Source organism: Micromys minutus (genome assembly GCF_963924665.1).
Source record: "Micromys minutus genome assembly, chromosome: 5".
Classification (NCBI taxonomy): Eukaryota; Metazoa; Chordata; class Mammalia; order Rodentia; family Muridae; genus Micromys; species Micromys minutus.
In genome coordinates this window covers 79,351,301-79,369,822 of record NC_137974.1, presented here as the reverse complement: position 1 = coordinate 79,369,822, position 18,522 = coordinate 79,351,301, and the positions used below count along the sequence as shown (strand labels likewise).

At 45.3% G+C, this 18,522-nt stretch overlaps 1 protein-coding gene across 1 annotated transcript in view; it reads left to right on the top strand.

The window, feature by feature from the left end:
- MGAT4A (alpha-1,3-mannosyl-glycoprotein 4-beta-N-acetylglucosaminyltransferase A) overlaps positions 1–18,522 on the top strand; it is an 87,655-nt gene that overhangs the window by 41,264 nt on the left and 27,869 nt on the right. Inside the window, exons 4-5 of the mRNA XM_080917003.1 lie at positions 206–346; positions 6,494–6,627. Coding sequence (XP_080773129.1) covers positions 206–346; positions 6,494–6,627 — 275 coding nt within the window. The remainder of the gene's footprint in view (positions 1–205; positions 347–6,493; positions 6,628–18,522) is intronic.

Genomic DNA, 18,522 nt, shown 5'->3' with positions numbered 1-18,522 from the left:
TGTGGGCTTGGCGTATCAGCAACCTGTCTTTAAGAAATTAAAAAAAAGGGGGGGGGGGACGGGAAAGTGAAATTGAGCGGTGGCCAGAGTGCTTGCTGCTGACTTCCTTAGTAGATGTGAATTTAGAGCCTGCCCAGATAAGTTTCAAAAGAAAGAATCAGAAGGTAGGGGGTCCCTGCCACTTACTTGTCTTTTTGTGTTTCAGACAATACCATAAAGCTCCTAAAAGAGTTGACAAGCAAAAAATCACTCCAAGTGCCAAGTATTTATTATCATTTGCCTCATCTACTGCAAAATGAAAGAAGCCTTCAGCCCGCCGTACAGATCGGCAGCGGAAGGACAGGAGGTGTGTTCCCTGTGTGCCTGCTCTCTGAGCTGTGACTCGGCGGGCTGGCTTGACCACTAGGAAGACGTCTAGCAGGCCAAAGGAGTAAAATGAAATATATACATATTTAATATATGTTAATATAATCAATGTATCTAAATTAAACCAAATAATTAGAATTAAATTAATAATGTGTTTTAATATAAATATGTTTAATATGTTTCTATTTAAGTTATGTTAATAATAGTATAATATATGATTGTTTACATTATTAAATTATAGCATGTTAAATTGTAATGGTTACATTATAATATATAATTTATTAATATAAAATACATTTATATTTCTATATTAAGTACATATTTATATTATTATATATTAAACATACTTAATATCTGCACAGCAACTTGGGGCTCGTTGCAAACTGTTTATTGAAAGGACATGGTTATCTCTATATCAAAATGAGATCCATACACACACGTAGTTCAGGCGGATGAACACTTGAACCTTTGTTCATTTCCTGTTTTAAAATTGGGGCGGTGGGGAGATGACCCTGATCCCGTGTTTTAGTCCAGCATGAATGGCTCTTCACAGTCCTGCCCCGGTCTGTCTTAAGTCTGCACTGCTTTCTCCCCAGGCACACAGAGGCAGGCCGCCGCTCACACGAGCTTTCCGCTAGCACATGCTGTGCTTTTCCTGCCCAGCCAGTCCTTGAATTCCCCTCCTAGGACCTTTTGGCTACTTGATATTTCTAGTTCTTCATTTTTATGTGACTTCTACAGTTTTTGACTTAGTTGAACTTGAACATTTTAGGTCGACGTTTTCTTCACAGATTTAAATAATAGGGACTAAAATATTACAATCCATGAAACAATAATTCTAGAGATCCTGAAATTCTTCCTTTGTTGTTGTTGTAGTTGTTGTTTTTAAAGAGGTTTTGCTTTGTAGCTTAAGCTTTCCTAGAACACAAGCTTCTTCCCCCTCACCCCACGGAGTAGCTAGGATTTCAGGTGTGTGCCATCCTTGCGGGTTTGAATTTTGTTTTTGTGTTGATTTTTTTTCCTTCGGATTTATTTTCTGTGTTGAACCATGTCCCATATGTTAGCAGGACTGCCACCCTCAGACCTCAGAAGAGAACACTGGCTCCCCTGGACCTGGGATTAGATGGGGTTGTGAGCTACCATGTGGGCGCTGGGACTAGAACTCAGGGCCTCTGCAAGAGTGGCAGGCGCTCTTTGCGGCTGAGCCATCGCTCCAGCCCTTGCGTTGCTTTAGCTACTTTTCCTTTGTGTAGTTCTTGTGTTTGTATCCAGGGCCTTGTGCATGCTAGACTAGCACTCCTCCCAGAGTGGTACCCACAGCCCTGAGGGGGATTTGACTCAGTGGGAACCTCCAGCATCTTCCTCTTTATCATATGTCTTTAGTTTGTTACTGTGTCACTTTGTTACTATGTTACTGTGTGACTTTGTTACTATGTTACTAAGCCTCTGCATCCCTCTCACTTCCGGTTCTTTCATCTTTATGTTTTATACATAATTTATAATGATGAATAATGTTTTTATAGAAGTTGTCTTATGCTAGCCTATTCAGATTAACTTTTTATTATTAATTCAAGAAATATTTGTTGAGGCGAAGCATCCTTCAGGGGCTGGATATAGAACCTCTAATATGTATAGGACACTGTTAGCTACTTTCTTGAGAACATGAATTGTTAATTATTTTTCAAAGGTAACATTGATCTCTCCCTCTAATAGCCACTCTGGGTAGGTTCCCTAGTCAATTCAGGCTGTATCGTCATTAATGAGAGTGACAAATGAAAAGAAGATAATGTTTGTAAAAGTATTTTAGCACCTGAGAGGTAAAGGCAGCAGATGCCCATGGGTTCCAGGCTAAGCAGGACTCCACAGCAAGATGGTGCCCCTCCACTCAGTGCCCCCCAAGTCATTGGAGATCTCTAGCAGCTTCTTTTTATTATTATTATTTATTTATTATATATAAGTACACTGTAGCTGTCTTCAGACACACCAGAAGAGGGCATCAGACCCCATTACAGATGGTTGTGAGCCACTGTGTGGTTGCTGGGATTTGAACTCAGGACCTCTAGAAGAGCAGTCAGTGCTCTTAACCACTGAACCATCTCTCCAGCCCCCTCTAGCAGCTTTTTATCTAGTAACCTTGTCTGGTTTGATGGCTGACACTCTGTCTTCCTTTTAAACATATTTCTTTGATCGCATTCATTTTATTCATTATAAATGCTCCAAGATCTTGACCATTAAGATTTTAAATAGTCCACACTCTTATAAAGTAGGTTCTGTCCTTAAAGATACTTCTTTTGTTTTTAAGATTGATTTATTTATTATATACAAGTACACTGTAACTGTCTTTAGACACACTAGAAGAGGTAGGTTATCATTTCATTATAGATGGTTGTGAGCCACCATGTGGTGGTGGCTGGGGTTTGAACTCAGGACCTCTGGTAAAACAATCAGTGCTCTTAACCACTGAGCCATCTGTCTAGCCCAAGTGCTGTTTTTAAAATGTAAAAAGGCAGTCAGCTTAGAGTATGAGGGAAATCCTTATTTAATTTTTAAAAATCTCTTCTAAATTCTTAGACAATCCTTAGTGGTTCTATTGCTAAGAACCCTTAAGATGTTCTTTTAAAAAATGCCCCTGACATCTGCTTAGAAAAAACATATATAGAAAAGCTATTTTGCTCATGGTTTCTGGGATTCGTGTTTTGTGGGAGCCTGGGACCTGTGTAGTATGTAGGGATTTTGCATCAAGAACACCCATTGTCCAGATCCAAGCAGAGCTGCTGCTTCCTAGCAGTTCTGTTCTTCAGTAGTCAGTCTGGCTAATTCCAAAGCAGCAGCAAAACCATCCTCAGGCTTGGGAGAGGGGCGGTGCTTCAGTTGTTGGCTAGTCTAGACAGGCTGGGATTCTGAAGTTAAGAAAACGCTTTCACACACAGCCCCTCAGTGCTCACCTCACACAAGTGAGGTAGCCGGGCACAGCCAACACAGATGGCAAAACAATGGCATCTGCAAGTATGGCATGGCTAGTCAGCAATGCCAAGGCCTGTTAGCTTGGTGATCTATAAAACTGAGCTGGTGGAGCAAATGGTATGGTTTACTTTGGAGGGACAGGCAAGGAAATAACACTCATAAACAGTACCCAACTGTTAGCAGAGATCAGTTAGAAGTGTTTGCTTTGTGCGTTAGCAGTTATGGTTGAAACTCAGATATGCCGTCTAAGAGTCGGACCAGTAAGCCGGGTCAGGAGACATAGGCACTCCCAAGTACTCAGGAGGCTGAGGCGGGAAACTTGAGGTCACAGCCTTTCTGGGCAATAGCCTGGCTTCAAGACCAACTTGAGCAACTTAGAAGAGTCTGTTTCAAAGCAGACGTGAGGAGAGAACACGTGCTCTAGGATTTACCCCTAGCTCCTTTAGGTATGACATTAGGTGAGTTTGGAGGGTTTTGGTGATTTTTGCGCAAGTAAGGATGTTCGGGGGCTGGGCTCGAGGGAATGGCCATAGAGACTTTCGTAGGGTCCAGATGGAGTAACTGAACGGATGGCAGACACTGTTTGCAGAGACTCAGGAGAGTCAAAGGTATTTGGCAGCATTGAGGCTTAGTCTTTTAACTGTGGGACTCTGTGTCTGAATAGGGGGTGACTGCATGCTTGTGGTGCCCGGAGAGCTCGGAAGTGTGAGCCACAATTGAGGTGCTGGGAACCAAACTCACACCCTCTGCAGAACCTGTACTTGGTATTAACCAATGAACCATCTCTGCAGCTTGGAGCATTTGGTTTGCAAGAGAAGAGAATGTGTTGAACTTGGACAAGTTAAGTTTTGAGGAAGCTTTGAGCTGTTGAAACAGGGACATGCCAAGCAGGGAGTCAGTCTGAATTAGGGTTGGCTCTGAGTCAGGACCAATAAGTGACTGAAGAAACGTGTCTGAGGGTGATCATCCAGGGCTCCGTCACAAGGGCACCAGCAGCTAATGCCCAGGGAAAGAGGAAGATTAAGCTGGAGGGACAGGCAGTGAGTGGAATGAGGAGCAACTGACCAGTGTCACATGGGAAGGAAACAAGAAAGGCTTTGCCACAAGCAGAGAGTAGCTGGAGGTCGGGAAATGCTATGTTTACATAGTTTTTAGGGTTTTTTTTCCTAGTTTAGGTTTTAAAATCGGGGTGTGACACCCCCCCCCCCCCCCCCCGCTCAGAACCCCAGGACGAGTGTCTCCTCTGCTCAGAATTGAACACAGACTGTTCTGCTCGACTCCACCCTGGACTCTCCCCTCAGAGGCTTGTTCCGCCTCAGAGCCATTTTGTTCCTGCTGAATCTCAATTACGGCAAGATCATTCTGTCTCCAGCATCCTGCCACTTCCTCTTCTGGAAGGTTCTTCTCAACTCTCCTGGGTCTCACGGAAGCACGGGCATTATTGAAGTGGTTCACTATTTCATGCCTAATACCTAGGATTTATTATTATTATTATTTGGTTTTTTATTAATAGGCACAGAACAAGTAGAATGAATCTCAGAGGCCCTGAGTGAAAGAGGAGGGATCTTAGGGGTGGGTCCTTCCACCACTTGTCCTTAGCATCCTCAGCTGCAAACATGAGGGCAGAGCAGCGCGTGGTCTCTGGCCTTGGAGTCCTAAGTATTTCTTGGCACCTCCAGTAAGCTGTTCTATGATGAGGAGTCCCTTTTGTTTGAGACAGGGACTCCATACATAGCCTTGGCTGTCTGGGAGCTTGCTCTGTAGACCAGGCTGGCCTCAGACTCAAAGCGCTCTCTGCCTGTCTGCCTCCCAAGTGCTGAGACTAAAGGCGTGCATGCACCACCACGCCTGGTTTAAGGCTATTCTTAACGCTTGGTGTGGTGTATATATAATGCGTAGAGTATTCATGCTTTACAATAAAACATTTTAAAAGGGTTTGAAGAAAATAGGTTGAGTGGTACGATATGTGGAATCCCACAAATTACTGAGCCAGATTAGTTTGTGTGGCAAAACGAGAGTAATGGAGTTAGGGCCAGTGTGCTGACCTCTCTCGTTTGAGCATGAAGACCCCAAGCAAGATAGCACAATTAACTATAGTAAGTACGGTACTGTGACTAAGGACACCCCAAGGCTTCCTTCACAGAGTTGATCGCAGGAGAGCTACAGTAGCTGTTGTGAGTGGTTCAGGGTGAGTTGTCCAACACAGTCTTATAACCCTGCGTGGATGATGTGGGCAGTTGTTTTTCGTGGCAGCTGGTCGAGGTTTTAAGGCGTATGCGTCTTTCATTTTCCCCGCACTTCTTACTCTTAATTCATTTTCCCAAACTCAACTCAGCTGGGTTCATTTTTCCGGTGCCTGGCTACTGTGTGTCTCAGAGAAAAAATCACAATGTAAGCAAATGTGAAATCTGTATTACGTCCAAATGGTTCCCTAATGCACCAACAGTGCAGGGGTAAATTTGCATTCACAGCAAGTGCAATCAGATAGTGGGAACTATAACTCTGGAGCTTTATAGTGTTGTACAGAACCTTTAGTTGACTAAGGTCCCTCTGCCAGGGGAGGACCCAACCCCTTCAAACATTTCCACCATTCAGACTCACAGCACAGGGACCCAGACCAGGAAGTTCACGTCGATGCCCTACTGCTAATGAGTCATAGACACCACTTGAGATTTTGCTGTGCTTCTTGGTCTGTTCTGACTCTGGAGCCCATGCTTCATTGCACCATCGACCTTTTCTGTCTGGGGCTTTTTTTTTTTTTTTTAATTCTAACTCTGTAAAGAGCGTTGTCTGGTTATTTTGTGGCTTGTCTCCAGGTTCATATTTGCCCAGTGCTTCTTCATGCTACCCTTGAACTTCTGATAAGCAAGATGTTTATTCATAAGACATCTCAGGGTTTCTGAGCCTGGCTTGTGGAGTAACGAGCCACAGCAGCTGGTTTGGCCTAGTCTTGTCTTAGTACCAATGAGTTGCTGTGTTGTTCGCGAACACCCCTAGCCCAGCCACATGGAAGATATGGTGTTATGGGACTTAACTTTTATTTCTTCTTTCTAAAATTGAATGCCTCAATTACCCCTGTAAAGTTTTCTGTGTTGCTGTTATAAAGTCTTTTCTCGTCATTATAAAATCTCTTCACATAACTACTGTATTTTTTCCCTTCCAGTTTCAATAGTTATGGGAATTCCTACTGTGAAGAGAGAAGTTAAGTCTTACCTCATAGAAACTCTCCACTCCCTTATTGATAATCTGTACCCCGAAGAGAAGCTGGACTGCGTCATAGTTGTCTTCATAGGAGAGGTAATTCCTTGTTATTTATTTCCCATATGTGACCAGAGAGTCAAGACACTAAGCAAATGTTTGCATGTGTTTCTATAAGCATTTAATCTGGTGGTTCTCAACCTGTGGGTTGCAGCCCCTTGGGGGTGTGTGTGTGTGTCACATATCCTGTATATCAGATATTCACATTACCATTCATAACAGTGGCGGAATTAGTTACAGAGTATCAGTGCTACTCACCCCAATGGGAAGAGCATCAAAGGGTCACACGCTGGGAAGGCTGAGAACCACTGCTCTCGGGGGTCAGCTTGGTCGCCCCTTGCTCTTTAGAATGGTGAAGGGCTGGCATGGAGCTTAGGGCAGAAGCCTTCTGTGGCATCAGAGATCTGGGGTCAGTCCCTAACCTCCCTTACCTGGGAACCGCTTTAGGCCCCTTCACTGCAGTTCAGGCCCCCGACTCCCACTGTCTCAGTGTTCATTTCCTTTCTATGGTCTCAGTGACAAAGTAACCACATACAGACTGCTAGATTCAGCCATGAAACATATAATGGAACTTGCCTGTCCTTCATACGAGTAGAAACATTGTTTTCAGAAAGTTAATTCTTCCTATGGCATGTATACCATATATAGATAGGTATGTATACATAAATACCAAAGGGTTGTTTTGTCTATATTGTTGAATGATGAATGTTTTTTCATGGCGATGGGGGAGGGGGAGGGAATAAAGACTTTAAAAGATTAAAGGGACCATCATTTTGGTTTTTTTCTGGCTTCCAGATATTTTGCAATCTTGTTTCAGACTCATTTTGTTTTTTCCAATCTATGATCCATGGGTACGTTTCTTGAGTTCCTGCGGTGATCAACAGCATGAAGTACTCATGTAGATGAAGTGTGTGTAGCTGTGTGGTTACCGACTTTACGGTATTTTCTAAATGAAGTTCTGTGTGCCTGCGTACTGGAAACTTTCCACGGACATCTCTGGTCCGGCTAGGTGTGCGGGTTCAGGCGAAGGGGAGAGAACTCTCGCAGGGAAGGGAACAGCTTCCACTGCCTCCTCTGCAGGTGCTGCCCTGCCTCTATCGAGGTTGCTCCATGATGTCAGGATGTCAGGCCAGGCTGAGGCTGACTAGCCAGCAGGGGCCCAAGGGAGCGTCTGATGGTGATTTCAGGAAAGCATGGCTCTTCCTCAAGTGTTACAGCTCTTATGACAGGAGCTCTCAGACGATGGAGTGATTCCTGTTCACCTTTATTCCTCTGGATGGGATTCTTATACACAGTTTGAGGATGGGTCAGGGTCTGACAGCAGGTTTGGTCTGAGAGCTTGGGACATGTTTGGGGGTGTGGTCCTGCTGGGATTACCTCATCTACATGTTTGGGGGTGTGGTCCTGCTGGGATTACCTCATCTACATGTTTGGGGGTGTGGTCCTGCTGGAATTACCTCATCTACATGTTTGGGGGTGTGGTCCTGCTTCTACTTGACTGATCTGTCTTGAGCTTAAGTGACCTCAGGTCAAGTCCTCACTTGTTGAGGAGGGGCTTGGGGCCTTGTTCTACATGGCTGATCTGTTTCCAACCTCTCTACAGGGGGCTATGAGGGGTTGTAGCTATGTGAGAGGGGCCTGGTCTCCTGGGAGATTAAGAAGCATCTACTGTTCCTTAGGGTCCCTGGGGCTTCTACCTATCCAGACAGGGAATCAGGATACCTTTCACAGCCTGCTGCCTCACAAAGCTCAGTGTCCAAATACATTAAAATATTCATATGTGACCAGCATGCACTGCAAGAGTTGAGCTACTTCCTTTTCCAGCAGTCTGTGGAAGAGCTCATTTCCTTTTTCCTGGGTAATATTAGTCTGTACCGGTTAGGTCTTATTGTCAGCTTGACCCAACCTAGAGTCACATGGGACAATGAAACCTCAAGCTAGATCATACTGTTTTGTGACCATATCTGGGACAGATTGTCTTGATTGATGTCGATGTGGGGTGACCTAGCCCAGTGTGGGTGGCACCATCCCTATGCAGGTGGTCCTGGGTTGTCTAAGAAAGCTTGAGCATGAGCCAGAGAGCAAGGCAGCAAGCAGTATGATTTTCATCTTCAGTTCCTGCCCTGCCCTCCCTTAATGACGAACTGTAACCTGGAAGCAGAAGCCAAATAAACCCTCCCCTGAGTTGCTTTTGTTAAGAGTGGGTTTTTTTGTTTGTTTTGTTTTTGTTTTTTCCAAGACAGAGTTTTATGTTGTAGCTCTGGCTGTCCTGGACTCAGATTGGGACTGCCTGCTTCTGCTCTCTGGGTGCTGGGATTAAAGTGTGGGCCACCACCTTTTAATCAGAACAATAGAAAAGTAAACTGGAGCATTTGTTTTTCAATTTGATAGGTAAAATGTAACACTTTGACCTTTGCCAAATAGCTCAGCGTGGAAACTGTTAGGTCGAAAAGTAATTCTTTGCTCTTATTTGGATTTCTCAACTGCGGGGAATTAAATGTCGGTTTGTGTGATTTCTGAGCATTTGCATTCCTAATTGCTTTTATAAACTTGGCTCATTTTCCATGCTTTGGTTTGTAAGAAGTTTTCATATATGAGGAACAGATTCCTCTTTGAAGTAGTTTGTCCACTTTGTTATTTGTAGTAGCTTTATTATGTTTCTTTTTTCCTTTTAAGTCACCTTTTTTTTTTTTTTTTTTAATAATTTTCAGTAACCAAACCTGCCAATCATATATGTCTACCCTGAGGTTGGGTACCTCCCTCACAGAAAGCAGTTAAGCAGTGACTATGAATAGTGCTCTTGGTTCAGCACTGTGCGCCTAAAATCAAATTTTATCATAGACGTTTGCAAGTTCAGAAATATATTTAAGCAGATAAACATTCACATAAAACCCCTTAATGTGTATTAATAAAGTAACTATCTCTAGAACTATCAAACTCCTTCTTAGAAGGGAGAACAAAGCACTCAGGGGAGGAGGTACAGGATCGAGTGGAAGAGCAGGAATTGAAGATGGGATTGTTCAGAGGCTGCCTCACCTGGGGATCCACCCCATGTGCAGCCACCAGCCCAAGCACTATTGCTGGTGCTGGAAGGTGCTTGCTGGCAGGAACCAGATAGGGGTCCCTCCTCGGGCTCTGCCAGAGTCATGCAGCTGAGCATGCTTATAGCTAATCATCAGACTGAGCATGGGGACCCCAGTGAGGTTGCGGGGGCTGGGGGGAAGAAGGGGGTTTCGGCCTCATGGAAAGAACAACATTGTTGACCAACCAAATCCTCCACAGCTCCCATGGACTAGAACACCAACCATTAAGAGGCCCATGTTGCATATGCAGCAGAGAACAGCAGTGTCTGGCATCGATGTGAGAAGAGGCCTTTGCCCAGTGAGGGCAAGTTTTCCCAATGTAGGGGCAGCCAAGACACTGAGGTGGAGAGGGTGATTGGGAGCTAGTGCACCTTTGTAAAGACAAGTAGAGGGGGAGGGGAGATGGAAGTAGGGTGGGTGAAGGGGATAACATTTCAAGTGTAAATGCAGAGGGAATCTAATAAGAAAATAAAAGAACTATCAAACTACAGTAGGTGCTTTGAGCCCTTGGGATTATGGGTGGTCCCACTTTCTGCCAAAAACATTTGTATAAAGTTAGAATTAATTTAGATAGAATGAGAATATTAATTTTAATGGAAAAAGGGCTTAAGACTCACAGAATCATCTTTATACGCTTGAACAATAATTTAGAGATGAGTGTTCATAGCTGTTTGAGTCTCCCTTTGCCACCGCTATTCTGCTGCTCACTGAAGCGACATCCTGTGTTTGTGGTCAAAGGACACATGCTCAGGGTACATGCTGCCTCTTGAGGAAGTTGCTTTCCTCATGCAGCTCCTCCACACCCTTCAGCTTGTGTGGTAACCGTGTTCTGCTCCATTAGTGAGCAGCATTCCTCCAGGGAAGCACTGTGAGCATTCGTGGGGAGAAGCTGGAGGCCGAGCAGGTTGTGTCAGCAGCACTCCCGTCTCTGAAAAGCCCTCTCTTGGATGGCAGGGTCTGTCCATTTTCTCCATAGATTTCAGTGCAGAAAGCCTATCCCGAATAGAGGAATCAGAATGCTTCACTGGATTCAGCCAATAGGCAGTTTAAAGTCATTGCTGAGTCTTTGAGTCTCCATGGGTCAGTTAGGAGTGTTTCCCTACTACAGTGGACCTCTATATAATAAATGAATCATAGAAAAAAGATTAAAAAGAAAGATCAGTGTTTCTGTAGGCGTTCGTCTGGCACCACTAACAGGTGCATCTTCTGTGGCCTTGAGCGTGGTTTGTGCACAGGATGACTGGCGATCTCCAGACTCTTCCTCTTGACCTGTTTTCTACTTGATAACATCATAGTGTCTAGTGAGCACTGTGGTGATTTGGATAAAAATGGTTCTGAGGGGCTCATATATTTGAATGCTCGGTTGCCAGAAATCAGAGATTTCTATGAAGGCACGAGTATCTGCAGCTTAAATATATGAAGAGAGATTAAGAATGCAAAGACCCTAGAGATGCTGGGCGTGTTTGTGCAGGCCTGTCAACTCAGGCCTTAGGAGGCTGAGACAAGGGCATCCCTGAAAGTTTGGAGCCAGCCAAGGCTAGGAAAAGACTGTTTTTTTTTGAAGTATGGGTCTGTAAAGAGAACTCGTAGATCACTGTGGGTCATCTCTCCTTCCCTGATACTGCTTTTTTTTCCTTTGTATTTTTATTTGTATATTGCTTAGTTCTCATTTTAAGATTTAAAGTATTCACTTTTTATTTCTTTAATTACTTGGGGGCTTGGGGATCCCTCTCCTCAGTGTTGCTCAGATACCCGTTCTCGAATTCTTTCAAATTCACGGCCTGGTGCTTCATGAATTGATGTAATATAGGGATTATATCTCCATGCGTGTTATGTAGGTTTCGTGTGCCCCAGATACATAAATACGACCTGCTCAATGTGCATACTGTCATTCAGGTGTGTTTGTTTCCAGGGCTGACCATTGGGTACTGGATGACAGATCTGTGTGCTCTTCCCCCGGGGAAGGGCATCTTCTCAGGACCTCAGCCTTCTGCAGTGGCCATCAGCTCTTTGTGCAAGGCTGAGGTCTGTGGACCTTCCTGCATCCTCGTCTGCTGTTGGTGTCTTTGTTCGCTCGTGTTTAGGCAACCATGCCGATGAGACTTTATGTGGCTTCTGACCTTCTTAGGAGACACGGTCTCAGAGTAAACTCTGTTCCTCTGCCTCTCACAATCTTCCCACTCCGCTCATGAAGCGCTCCCCAAGCAGGCGTTGTATTATAGATGGGCTGGGCTCCGCAGTTCTGCGAATTGATGGGCTGTGGTTTTCTGTAATGGTCTCCATCGGTTGCAAAGAGTTTTCCGGGATGTGAGGACTGCACTTATCTGGCTAGTATCCAGGGAAAGATTGAAGTATTTTTATGTGCATGGATGCTTTGCCTACATCTGTGTCTCTGTGCTACAAGCAAGCCTGTTATCACTGGAGGCCGAAAGATGGAGTTGTTGCACCCCATAAGAGTTAACAGAGTATTGAAACAACCCCCCCCAACCCCCTGTTCTTTGAAAGAGCAGACACCTGACACCATGACCAGGGCAGCTCTTAGAAGGATGACATTTAATTGGAGCTGGCTTACAGGTTCAGAGGTTCAGTCTATCATCATCAAGGTGGGAACATGGCAGCATCCAGGCAGCCATGGGGCTGGAGGAGCTGAGAGTTACACCTCTTGTTCAGAAGGCGGCTAGGAGAAGATTGGCTTCCAGGCAGCTAGGATGAGGGTCTGAAACCTGCCACCCCACCCCCCCCTGCCCACAGTGACACACCTACTCCAACAAGGCCACACCCACTTCAAGGCCACACCTCCTAATAGTGCCACCCCCTGGGCCTGGTATAGAAACCATCCCAGCTATTCTGGCAGTTTCTGCTGGTTGCAGCTGAGATCCTATCTGATGGGTCTGTATCGTGCTTTTAAAAAACCAAAAAACCAACTTGAGTTCTGTAGACTGCTACCAAATACAACAGGAAGTTGGTGTGGCTACAAGGCTGTGTTGGCGGTTAGATGCTCTTTTAGTGGATTAGAGAGAGTGCGCAGATTTTTTGATGCAATGTCAGCCTGCATGACTGACGTGCTGGGATGTTGGTGATAACCCGAAAGATTGCCAAGGCTTCGGAAAGACCGATTTGGACTGAGAGGCGAATTAAGTATCTTGGCTAACGTTTCTAATTCTCTTACAGTCTTGTTGTATAAATGACAATGTTACATCGTAAGGAATATAGGTTCTTTCAAAGCCAATCTTAACGGTCAGCTATCCAGCTACAATCTTAGTAAAATGAATGCATGTAGCTAATGTTTTGAGAGATGAGTCTCACTATGAATCCCTAGCTGGCCTGGAACTCACTATATAACCAGGCTGGCTCAGACTAAGATCTACCTACCTCAGCCTTCCCAGTACTGAGATTTTAGAGGTACGAGCTACCATACTGGGCTTCAGCTGTAGTTTTGAATTCATTGGTACTTTTATTAGTGTTTCGTGGTAGCGTTGAGTGAGTTCAGCCTCACTGGATGGCAACATTGTGACATGTATTCTCTTTTGACTTGTTTGTCTAGGATTCCTTACACTTGATTCTCGTTCTTCCTGAATTGCTTCAAAGTGTGCTTAGCTTTGAGCTTAGAGTTGAGGTGTTTTTCTCTTTCCAGATGATTGTGTGCCTGGTCCCTCCTGTTCTCCTCCTCCTCCTCCTCCTCCTCCTCCTTATCATCATCATCACCACCTCCTCTTCCTCCTTCTCCATCACCACCACCTCCTCTTCCTCTTCCTCCTTCTCCATCACCACCACCTCCTCTTCCTCCTCCTCCTCCATCACCACCACCTCCTCTTCCTCCTCCTCCTCCATCACCACCACCTCCTCTTCCTCCTCCTCCATCACCACCACCTCCTCTTCCTCCTCCTCCATCACCACCACCTCCTCTTCTTCCTCCTCCATCACCACTACCTCCTCTTCCTCCTCCTCCTCCATCACCACCACCTCCTCTTCCTCCTCCTCCTCCATCACCACCACCTCCTCTTCCTCCTCCTCCTCCTCCATCACCACCACCTCCTCTTCTTCCTCCTCCATCACCACCACCTCCTCTTCCTCCTCCTCCTCCATCACCACCACCTCCTCTTCCTCCTCCTCCTCCATCATCACCACCTCCTCTTCCTCCTCCTCCTCTATCACCACCACCTCCTCTTCCTCCTCCTTCTCCATCATCACCACCTCCTCTTCCTCCTCCTCCTCCATCACCACCACCTCCTCTTCCTCCTCCTCCTCCATCATCACCACCTCCTCTTCCTCCTCCTCCTCCATCACCACCACCTCCTCTTCCTCCTCCTCCATCATCACCACCTCCTCTTCCTCCTCCTTCTCCATCATCACCACCTCCTCTTCCTCCTCCTCCTCCATCACCACCACCTCCTCTTCCTCCTCCTCCTCCATCATCACCACCTCCTCTTCCTCCTCCTCCTCCATCCCACCACCTCCTCTTCCTCCTCCTCCTCCATCACCACCACCTCCTCTTCTTCCTCCTCCATCACCACCACCTCCTCTTCCTCCTCCATCACCACCTCCTCTTCCTCCTCCTCCATCACCTCCTCCTCTTCCTCCTCCTCCATCACCTCCTCCTCCTCCTCCTCCATTACCTCCTCCTCCTCCTCCTCTTTCTGTTCCCAATCGTCCACCTCTGAGACCTCCGAAGTCTTGGGGCTCAGACTAACGGGCAGGTGGAGAAGACACCGACCCCGTGACTCTGTTCTATCTCTGTGGGATTCACAGCCACAATTATTTTAGTTTTCCTTTTCTGCTGCTTCTTTGAGAAAAGACGAATGCAGAGATTGTTGTGGGGATTTCTTTTTCCTTTGGCAATATAAGTAATTCAAAGCTATAAGCTCCCTCTAAGTACCACATTAGCTATATCTCAGGTTCTTTTTTTTTAAGCTTAAAGAGAGATAAGGAGAATGAGTGCGTAAGAATGGGAGTGTGCACATGCGTGGTACCCGCAGAGGCCGGAAGCGGCAGATTGCCCCAGAGCTGGAGTATAGGCGGTTGTTGTGAGCTGTCTGATATAGGTGCTGGGAACCGAACTCAGGTCCCCTGCAAGAGCAGTGAGTGCTCTTAACTGCTGAGCCATCTCCCCAGTCCCAACACACCCATAAGTTTTGACATGCCCCTTTGTTTTTTCATTCAGATAAAAATATTTTCTAAGTTCCTACATAAGTTTTTTTTCTTGACCCATGGGTTATATAGGAAGGTGTTTTTTACATTCTTACCTATTTGAGAATTTCTCATAATTCCCATTGTTAACTGATCTCTGTTTCAATCCCATTGTAGTCAGAGAACACCATTTATATGGTGTTAGCTCTTTCAACCTTCTCAGTACCTGTTTGTTGACTACTGTGCTCTGTGTGTGCCTAGAGCATCCTGCATGGCGTATTTTCATAGAGATGTTTAGTAGGTTAAGTTGGTAAGCTCCAGAGTCCCAGTGGGCTAGCCTCAGCCACACTTCTAGATGATCATTGATGAGAACAGAGAAAGGACTTTGCTTCAGTCAACATGGGGGCAGAACAATTGAAGGGCTTTAGAATCCCAAGTCTGTCTCCAGGGGCTGACAAAACTCAGGAGATTTTGTAGAGAAGAGAAACAAGAGGCTCTGGAGTTTGCTTGACTGACTAACAGGAAACTTGGGTCAGGCCAGTGCTCTGAGATCTGTCTCAGTTCTGAATCTGCAAGGCGTTCAGGAGAAACTGCCGTCTCTGTCATCGGTTGAGGGGGGCAGTTTGGTTTCTGGTTGTGATTGTTCCTGCTATGGTGTTCAGCCTTATCTGAAGTAATTGTCTGCAATTAACGGGTGATTTGCCCTGTGATTGGAGGGAGTTTCAGACCAGTCATAAAGATACTCGTTGATCAGTTCTGTGGCCTCTAGTGTCGAATATGGTAAGAGAAGGAGTTGGAAGGAAAAGTAGTTAAAGCAACAAAATAGAGCCAGAAGGGGTGGGGAGGGAGGCCGAAGCTGGAGCTTCCACAGTGTGGAAGACGCTTTGCTTGGTATCTGCTGATCTAGTCAGCTGTCCTGAATTTTAAACTGTGCATGACCATACTGGAAACAGTAGTATCTTGGCCTATTGCTTTTCAGCAGATATAATTATATAATATATATATAATATAGAGATATATGTATATATATATCACATATTATATAATATATATGTGTGTGTATATATATGTGTGTATATAAATATATATGGCACATATTATATAATCATATAAATGATGACCGAGAAAATGGAGCTTGGAGTTCGGTCACGATCCAACAAGAAGTTTGGGTACATCAGGGAGTAAAATACAACCTTCCAGCTGAAAACTCTGGAGCTCATGCAGTCTGTTTGGGAAGCACGGCAGATGTTTGGGAGCTCCGTGGAGGAGGAATGGCTCAGGGAAGGGAAGAAAGGGAGACGACACATGACCGCAGTGGACTGGGCTTATTGGCGCAGAGGTCATAGGGCAAAGGCCTGGCGTGAGACCACGGCATTCCTGAGATGTTCAGGAGGAGTCCTGTGAGTGGCCGGAGCTTAGTGGGGGGTGGTCCGGAGGGACAGGATGCAGGAACATGGGACTTTCTAGATCATTGCACAGCTCTGCATCTGCTCCAGTTTTGTAAGTCATTCCGTCTGTGTTAAAACTACTAAACTCTCCATGTTTAGCCTGCAAACAGCCGTGGATCATATGCAGTAAAGGTTACGGTCATGTTCTAAGGAAGTATAGGACATTGGCTCAGGACAGTGAGCAGTGGACAGTCTGGAGGCTTGCTGAACATCGCTCCCGCATGGGAAGCTTGAAAATTTCAAGTAGAGAAGACACTTGACATAGCATAATATCTTCTGTTATTTTTCAAAGTTGTGTATATGTATGTGTGCACATATGGGAGCCTGGTGCCCTCAGAGGCCGGAAGAGAGCACAGGCTCCCCCACTACTGGAGTTACAGTTAGAAAAAGGTTTTAAAATATTGTGCAGTGCTTCTCCACTGTACTGCTGTGACTAAAATATCTACAATAGTTACTGATATTAGGAAATTAATATCTGTTAATTAAAAAAAACTTTAAAATTTAGTCTTTCCTCTTTTGTGAGTATATGTATGAATTGTGTGTGTTCCAATGAGCGTGTGTGTGTGTGTGTGTGTGTGTGTGTGAGTTTGTTTGTGTGTTCTGTGTCACACTTTGTTACTTGCTAGGTGCTTTTACCCACTGAGCTCAACACTCTTGAGTGGGCTCAATCAACACTTTTGGTTTCTTTTTGTTTTTTTGCTTTTCATGATGTCTCATTGTAGGCCCTTTGGCCTCAAACTAACAGATCTATCTCCCTCTGCCTCCTTGCTGGGATTAGAGGCATGCCGTACCCGGTCTTCTGGAGGGGGCCGATTCCCTTCATCTGCAAACTCCGTTTGGATTCTTTGCTGTCACTGCTATGTTAACTCTGTCGGCATCCCAGGCATCCCGTGTTGCACCCAGTAATCCTGACTCCAGTTTCTTCTCACCGTGACAGCTCCTTAGAGATCTGGACGCCTGTGTGACAGTGTCTCGGCTTGAGTTGTTCTGACATCTCGTGGTCACAGGTGTCAAGGCCTGCCGTTTGAAAGGCTCCACTGTCAGCTTTGGTAAGGACGGGGATCATTATCATGATCCAGGCAAGGTCTGGACTAGGCTAACCCAAGAGGTCCCACAGCGGTCGGTTTCTGAATGGATTTGAATCTGTTGAATGCTGGGGCCTGTGTGTGTAGATGTCTTCTGTTATCTGCAGATGGGAGGAGATGGAAAGGCTGTGACAGGTAATTCAAATAAAGAAATCGTTGTCTTTTTTTCCCCTTTTAACTTCCTCTTTCTGACTCGCCATATCATGGCACACAACCGTTTTAGAAACTAGCAAAGCTCACAAAAATACCCTGTTATGTGTTTGCCTTGGTTTGAAGTTAGAAACGGAAGTATTTATGTGGGCAGTAGTGTTCTTGTGTCAGATCAGGAAATAAGTTTGTATTTTTCTAAGTTCTCATCTTGGTCCTGCTGATTGTCAGGTACAAATTATCTTCCTGGAATTTCTCTGTGGCTCTTTAGTATGTAAGATAAAGTGTGTTTCTGTTACTGGTGGACCCTCTGACATAAGCAGCTAGAAAGATGGGAAAAGGTTCAAATGACTGTTCGGAGACAGTCGCCTACATGGGGTGAGGCTGTCTAAGAGACAGAAATAAATGTCGTGAGCCCTGGCTTTTACCTGGTGACATATTCTACACCCTAAGGCTGGAGGACAAAGAGCATGAAGCCCAACATTTCCCAGTGCTCAAGTCAGATTAAGAGCTAAGCCGACTGGCCTTAGCGGCCTCTTCAGATCCTTTGTGTTGTTTCTGTGGCATGTGGTCTGATGTGAAATTCATGAGTATTTAAAGTTGTACATGAGTATATATGCCTTCTCATTATGTGATGGCCTTTCTTTGGGACAGGGCGTTACCGTGTAGCCCTGGCTGGTCTGCGCTGATCTCAGACTCAGAGACCCACAGGTCTCTGCCTCGATGGTGACCTTTGACTGGTAACCAGTCTTTCCAGCCTACTTTGGTTACAGAGTTTCCTCCTAAAGTACAGGTAGTCTCTGGTCCCTGCTGGTCTCCGTTTGCCTGGAGCATCTTTTAAATCTGCTCACTTTCTGTATATGTAATTGAAGATAATATGAGGCAGCATTCGTGTGTGTGTGTGTGTGTGTGTGTGTGTGTGTGTGTGTGTGTGTGAGTGAGTGAGTGAGTGAGAGAGAGAGAGAGAGAGAGAGAGAGAGAGAGAGAGAGAATTATTATTTTATCTACTTGGTCACTCGTTTTCATTGGAGAACCAGAAAACCA